The following is a 7,500-nucleotide window of genomic DNA, read 5'->3' as shown; positions in this document are numbered from 1 at the left end:
CAACTAAAACAGACCTGGAGGACCACTTCAGGAACATACACTCGGATCTAAAGCGGTATGAACATCTCACAATCCCCTCGGACATCCCGCCAATCTTGCCCCCAAAACATCAGTGTGATGATGGCCCCCCAACTTGGAAAGAAGTGGAAAGGGTAGTCCACCGATCAAGGACAGTGTCAGCCCCAGGACCGAATGGAATACCGTACAAGCTGTATAAAAACACACCTGATGTCCTGAGGTTTCTGTGGAAGCTGATGTGGACGATATGGCAGAAAAAGATCATACCCAAAGTGTGGCGCAGGGCAGCAGGAGTCCTTATCCCGAAAGAGAAAGAGGCAGAAACCATCAGCCAGTTTCAACCAATCTCCCTACTGAATGTAGAGGCAATTCGAATTCTTCAGTATCCCAGGACACATTACAGCCTTGGTTAAGTCCTACTTCCAAGACCTGCAGTTTTGTTTCACCACCACAGAGTTTACCACCATGTGGCAATCCCTTGAGGTTGGAATCATGGCAGGCTGCACAGTCTCTCCCTTGGCCTTCACAATGGCAATGGAGGTCATAATCAGAGCCTCTAAATGGGTTGTTGGCGGACAAAGACTCAACCCCGACTCGCGTCTCCCTCCACTCCGAGCATACATGGATGACATCACTACTCTCACAACTACAGTACCATGTACCAGACGTCTGCTCAGAAAGCTGCAGGAGAACATCAGCTGGGCCCGTATGAAGATAAAGCCATCTAAGTCGCGCAGCATTTCCATTGTCAAGGGAGTGCTGTCGGACCTCAAGTTCTTCATCGGGGAGGAACCAATTCCTTCGGTTTCTGAGCGGCCAGTCAAGAGCCTTGGGAGATGGTTTGATGCGAGCCTGAGGGATAAGGACCAAGTATCACAACTGCAGAGGGAGATAAGCAGCGTGCAAGCCATTGAGAACACAGAGCTTCCTGGGAAGCTAAAGATCTGGTGCCTACAGTTTGGCCTCCTGCCCCGGGTGCTGTGGCCTCTCACACTGTATGAGGTGCCCATCTCAACTGTGGAGTGGATGGAGAAGGGAATTACTAACCACATAAAGAAGTGGTTGGGAGTCCCACGCTGCTTGACCTCCACCGCCCTCTATTGAGAGTGCCTCCTCAGACTGCCACTCACCAGTCTCACGGAGGAATTCAAGTGCGCCAAGACAAGACTCCAGGTGATGCTGACTGAGTCCAAAGACCTGATGGTGAGAAAGAACGCCCCTGCCATCACAGCAGGCCGCAAATGGAGACCAGCACAAGCCGTTGAGGAGGCAGTAACAGCCCTCAAACATGCGGACATAGTGGGACATGTCCAGCATGGAAGAGGAGGTCTGGGACTAACTGCTCAGCGTCCAGCCTGGAGCAAAGCCTCAGCTGCTTAAAGGAGGAGGATGATTGTGGATGAGGTTAAAAACCAGGAGGAAGGCATCAGGAGGGCCAAGGTGGTGGCACTTGGGAAGCAGGGAAAGTGGACCAAGTGGGAGAGTGTGGAGGGAAGGAAAATGAGCTGGAAAGATCTGTGGAGTATGGAGTCAAGGAGACTCAGCTTCATCATCAGGGCAACATATGATGTCCTCCCCACACCCATGAACCTCCAGCAGTGGCAAGGAGAAGATCCAGGCTGTGCACTCTGCTCCAAGCCGGCATCCCTTAGGCATATTCTCACAGGGTGTAAAGTGAGTCTTGCCTAGGGCTTATACCTGGCGTCACAACCAGGTGTTGAAAGAACTTGCTGCCACTTTGGAACAGAGGCGAACTACAGCCAACTCAGCAACACCTGCCACCTGTCAGCAACACTCAACTCCCTGCCAGCAGTCACATTTGTGCGAGAGGGGGCAAAGGCAAATCACAGTGCACTCACAGTGCACAACAGCAAAGCACTGCCAGTTACACACAGCTTGTGACTGGAAAATGTTGGCGGATGTTGGTCAACGCCTTGCCTTTCCTCCTGAGATTTCTGCCACCACTCTTAGACCTGACTTAGTGCTTTGGTCACCATCTGCTAAGGAGGTCTTTATCATTGAGCTGACTGTGCCTTGGGAGGAGTCGGTAGAGGAGGCATACGAACGCAAGCATCTACGGTATGCTGACCTTGCTGCAGAGGCACAGCAGCGTGGTTGGAGGACTGGGGTGCGCCCTGTGGATGCAGGGGCTTTGTGGCTTCGTCTACCACCAGGCTGCTCAAGGATCTGGGAGTAAGAGGCCAAAGCCTGCGCCATGCCATCAGGGCATTGTCGGAGGCAGCTGAAGGGAGTAGCCAATGGCTTTGGCTGAAGCATAAAGACACCGGCTGGGCATCAGGAGGCAGCCAGGAATGACACAGAGGGGGTACTTCAGGGACGCCTGGGGTTACCGGGCCGAGCCTTCGAGGTCCTGGGCTTAAATCGACGAAACGCTGATGAAGGGGGTGCCCACTTGATAACTCCTCTGTGTCATTTCTGTGGGCAAATCTTAGTACACGCTGGCACATAAAGGATAACTCCAACTCGTCCTGTGTTTCTTCAATCTGTGTGTGTGTGTGTGAGTGAGAGTGTGTTTTAGTTGGTGAGTATAAGATGGAAGCTTAAGTGAATAATCTGGGTCTAAAAGCTCAACTAATCTCTACCAATACTGCACAGACTCCTCTAAACCAGCTCTCTCTCCCTCTTTCTCTCTCTCTTTCTCTCTCTGCCTCTCTTTCTCTCTCTCTCTGTCTGTCTGTCTGTCTGTCTCTGTCTCTCTGGGTTTTTGTTCATTAAGTAAGTGTGTTATTTAGCAGGCAGACATACAGCTGGTTGTCATGACGATGATGTATGTCCTACTTTTAGCAGATGTGTGTATATCTGCATGTGTGTGTGTGTGTGTGTGTGTGTGTGTTATTAGTTCCTTAGTTAATCTTAAAAGCCCTTTTGACCTCAGAGGCATGGTGGCCTCGTTTTGATGATGGTGAAGTATGAAAGTTCTGTGTGTGAGTGTGTGTGTGTGTGTGTTTATTTGTAAAGTAGAAAAACAAATATTGCTCAATCATAGGAGCTAATACCCTCTTTAGAGATGCCTCTTAGCCAGTTTATAGAGCTGAAATGTTTACTGTTGTACTGTTGTATTAGCCAGATATTCCCCTGGTGTTTTCAGAGCAACTCAGTGGTTCCATAGTTTGTGTGTGTGTGTGTGTGTGTGTGTGTTATTAATGTTTGTGGGGCTCTGATGACTAGCTGATGACTCTCATATTCTTTTTCTCTGTGCATTTTTTTCTCTCTGTCTGACTTTCTTTGCCTTTGTGAGCGTTTAAAGGCCAGACTGTTTGCAGAGCTGGGTTGCCATGCACACACACGACACACACACACACACACACACACACACACACACACACACACACACACACACACACACACACACACCACACACATACATGCACACACACACACACATGCACAGACACACACACACACACATACACACGCACTAGTGTCAGTTAACTAGTGTTAACAAGTGTTATTGTTAACTGTAGTTAATGTATAGTGTAGATGTGTGTGTGTGTGTGTGTGTGTGTGTGTGTGTGTGTGTGTGTGTGTGTGAGAGATATAACTGTGGCTGTGTTGCTTGGGTTGTTGCTTTGTTTTTAGGTGAATGTGAGTGGGTGAGTTCTGTGTAATCATCATGGTAAGCAGAGAGCTCTTTGGTGTGTGTGTGTGTGTGTGGGGGGTATTAGGGCATGGTGTCATTTAGAGCAGGGCTGGTGCCAACTGCCATTCCAACCCCCTGGTGTGTGTCCTGCTGTGACAGACCCGCACGAGGCCTTGACTGCGGTCAGTGTGTATGTGTGTGTGTTTCTGTGTATGTCTGTATATGTAGTCTATGTTTATACATGTGCATGTGTGTGTTTGTTTGTGTTTGTGTGTGTGAGCATGCGTGTGTAAGTGTGTGTGTGTGTGTGTAGTATGTATGTTTGTGAAGGTACATATGTGTGTGTGTGTGTGTGTGTGTGTGTGTGTGTGTGTGATTGGTGGAGCTTTTGGTGTTCCTGAACTCCGGCCACATCCGTTGAGCTCAGCTCCCCCAAAACTGCCACGCAGAGACACTGCACAATCAGTCCCAGATGTTGGTCTTGTGTGTGTGTGTGTGTGTGTGTGTGGGTGTGTGTGTGAGGGGGAGGCGAGGTTTGGAACCCCATGGTTTCAGTGCAGATCTCCCCGCAGGGCCAGATTAGTGTTCTACACACACACACACACACAGACATACACACACACATACACACACACACACACACACACACACACACACAGAAAAAAACACTCACATGCAGAAAAAGAGCATCCACTGATAGCAATATGTGTCCATTGCAACACATGTATCAGGTATCCGTTTCTGTCTTGCAAATCCACACACACACACACACACACACACACACACACACACACACACACACACACACACACACACACACACACACACACACACACACACACAGAGGGTCTCTGTCTCTCTGGTAATGTGTCTGGTAAAGTGTGCAGTACTGCTCTCCTACAGGAGGTTAGCAGTGAGCAAGTCACAGCTTGTAAAATGAAATGAGGGGCCCCTTCCCTTCTACAGTGATTGATTCTCTCTCAGTCTCTCACCCCTCTCTCTCTCTCTCTCTCTCTCACCTCTCCATCTCTCCTCTCTCCCCTCTCTCTCTTCCCTCTCTCTCTCCTCACTCTCTCTCTCATGTCTTTCTTCCTCCACTATCACTATGTACTCCCTCTCTCTTTCTCTCCTTCCCTCCCCTCTCTTCTACCTCTCTCTCTCTCTCCCCTTTCCTCCCCTGTCCTCTCTCTCTCTCTCTCTCTCTCTTTCTCTCCTTCCTTCCCCTCTCTACTCTCTCTATATATTCTTTCCCCCCTCACTACTCCCTCTCTCTTTTCTCTTCGTCTTACACATGCCAAACTTCTCCCTTAACCACACACACACACACACACACACACACAGAGACACACACACACACACACACACACACACACACACACACGTACCTAACCCCTGTTTTTGGATGTGTGTGTCTCTCTGCAGATCTTTGGAGCCCTGATTATGGGATTTGGCCTCTGGGTTCTCCTGGACACACAAAGCTTCATCACTGTCCTGCGTAAGTGCCTCTGGAAAACTTGTGTGTGTGTGTGTGTGTGTGTGTGTGTGTGTGAGTGAGTGTGAGAGTGTGTGTGTGTATGTGTGTGTGTGTGTGTGTGTGTGTGTGTGTGTGTGTGAAAGAGAGAGAGCTAACAGCTGGCTATTTGACCCTTTGATGGACTCCAAATGCTGTGACGGGAAAAAAGCATAATCATCAAATTACACTTTTAGTTCATTCTCCTCCCTCTGTCTATACGCCCCTCTCTCTCTCTTCCTCTCTCTCTCTCTCTCTTCCTCTCATTTCTCTCCCTCCCTCTCTTATCACCACCACCTCTTTTATGCACGTTTCAGGATTGCTGTTTTGCCATGATAATATAGGAGCATTTTAATCTACAATAAAGAACTGTGCTGCAGAGTTCTAAGCCAATCATATCAGTCTGTACGGAGATCTGAACCAATCAAATTAGAGGATAAAGAGTTTTGGTCCAATTAAATCAGAGCAAATTCCAGGTCAGGTGTTAAATTGAGTCTGTCTATCTGTCTGACCTGAGTCAGTTCAGTTAATTTGGTTTGGATGAGGAGAACTAGACTACAATATCTGCAGTGGGATTTAACTCTGACATTTTAGACTGCAGATTATAGTATAGACTGGTTAATCAGAGGTCACACACACACACACACAAACACTCATGCACACACACACACACACACACACACACACACACACACACACACACACACTTTTTTTCTTGTTAGCTGTAAAATACTGTATTTCAAGAACAGCAAATTATTTGGGAAAAATCACTATTTTTGGTTTCAATATTGCTTGCATTTTTACTGTGTATTTCAACTTCTCTTTGTTGATATCGTAACTTTCACTCTTGTATGGAAATACATTTAGAAAACCTAAGACAGAAGAGCTTTAGGTTTTGAGCAACATGAGTGTGTACATGATGTATCCAAAATGTTATATTATGACAAAAGTGTTGTGAGGCGAATGTTTGATTTAAAGATGTGTTTATGACATTTTGAATGTTGTGTGTCATTTTGCTGGAGATTTGAGGCATTTTGCATTTTGTGTGAGCAATTGTTGGTTTTGTGTGTTGAGTTTTGAAAAATACACACACACACACCACACACACACACACACACACACATACACACACACACACACATACTGAGAGAGGGAGTGAGTTGTGTCATCCACTGCACATTGGCCTACTGAAGCTCTAAGTTGTGGTTGTGTTAGCAGACTGGTGTCCATCTTAAGTTATGGTAGCATTAGGGGACTGGTGTCCATCTTAAGTTATGGTAGCATTAGGGGACTGGACTGGTGTCCATCTTAAGTTATGGTAGCATTAGGGGACTGGTGTCCATCTTAAGTTATGGTAGCATTAGCAGACTGGTGTCCATCTTAAGTTATGGTAGCATTAGGGGACTGGTGACTAAAGTTATGGTAGCATTAGGGCACTGGTATCCATCTTAAGTTATGGTAGCATTAGGGGACTGGTGTCCATCTTAAGTTATGGTAGCATTAGCAGACTGGTGTCCATCTTAAGTTATGGTAGCATTAGGGGACTGGTGACTAAAGTTATGGTAGCATTAGGGCACTGGTATCCATCTTAAGTTATGGTAGCATTAGGGGACTGGTGACTAAAGTTATGCTAGCATTAGGGGACTGGTGTCCGTCTTAAGTTATGGTAGCATTAGGGGACTGGTGACTAAAGTTATGGTAGCATTAGGGGACTGGTGTCCGTCTTAAGTTATGGTAGCATTAGGGAACTGGTGTTCATCTTATACTTAACTGGCAGGGGAGATACCATGATCAAGAAGGTGGTTCGCCTTTGGCGAGGCTCTGCCATTGCACTTCGACGGTAGCTGACCCTAACGAATTCCCCAAATGTGGGAATCTCGACTGCATAATTTGTGGTAGTGGGGGACTGTGTTTGCGCTCTCCCCTGATTTTTTAGGACAGCCATGGCCTACTGGTTAGTGCTTCCCTTGAGCAAGGCACCTAACCCCTCACTGCTCCCCGAGCGCCGCTGTTGTAGCAGGCAGCTCACTGCGCCGGGATTAGTGTGTGCTTCACCTCACTGTGTGCTGAGTGTGTTTCACTAATTTATGGATTGGGATAAGTGCAGAGACCAAATTTCCCTCACGGGATCAAAAGAGTTATGGTAGCATAGGGGACTGGTGTGTAAAGTTATGGTAGCATTAGGGGACTGGTGTCCAAAGTTATGGTGGCATTAGGGGACTGGTGTCCAAAGTTATGGTGGCATTAGGGGACTGGGGTCCAAAGTTATGGTGGCATTAGGGGACTGGTGTCCAAAGTTATGGTGGCATTAGGGGACTGGTGTCCAAAGTTATGGTAGCATTAGGGGACTGGGGTCCAAAGTTATCGTGGC

The 7,500-nt window shown here is 47.5% G+C and overlaps 1 protein-coding gene and 1 non-coding gene across 2 annotated transcripts in view; both read left to right on the top strand.

Moving 5' to 3' along the window:
• cd82a (CD82 molecule a) overlaps positions 1-7,500 on the top strand; it is a 32,609-nt gene that overhangs the window by 13,383 nt on the left and 11,726 nt on the right. The window contains exon 3 of the mRNA XM_048232284.1: positions 5,042-5,114. Within this exon, the coding sequence (XP_048088241.1) occupies positions 5,042-5,114 (73 nt within the window). The remainder of the gene's footprint in view (positions 1-5,041; positions 5,115-7,500) is intronic.
• On the top strand, positions 6,892-7,056 carry LOC125287002. Its single transcript, XR_007192281.1, has one exon. It is a non-coding gene; the product is annotated as a U1 spliceosomal RNA (small nuclear RNA).

The sequence above is a fragment of the Alosa alosa genome, chromosome 21 (assembly GCF_017589495.1).
Source record: "Alosa alosa isolate M-15738 ecotype Scorff River chromosome 21, AALO_Geno_1.1, whole genome shotgun sequence".
Classification (NCBI taxonomy): Eukaryota; Metazoa; Chordata; class Actinopteri; order Clupeiformes; family Clupeidae; genus Alosa; species Alosa alosa.
This window is presented reverse-complemented; position numbering and strand designations above follow the sequence as displayed.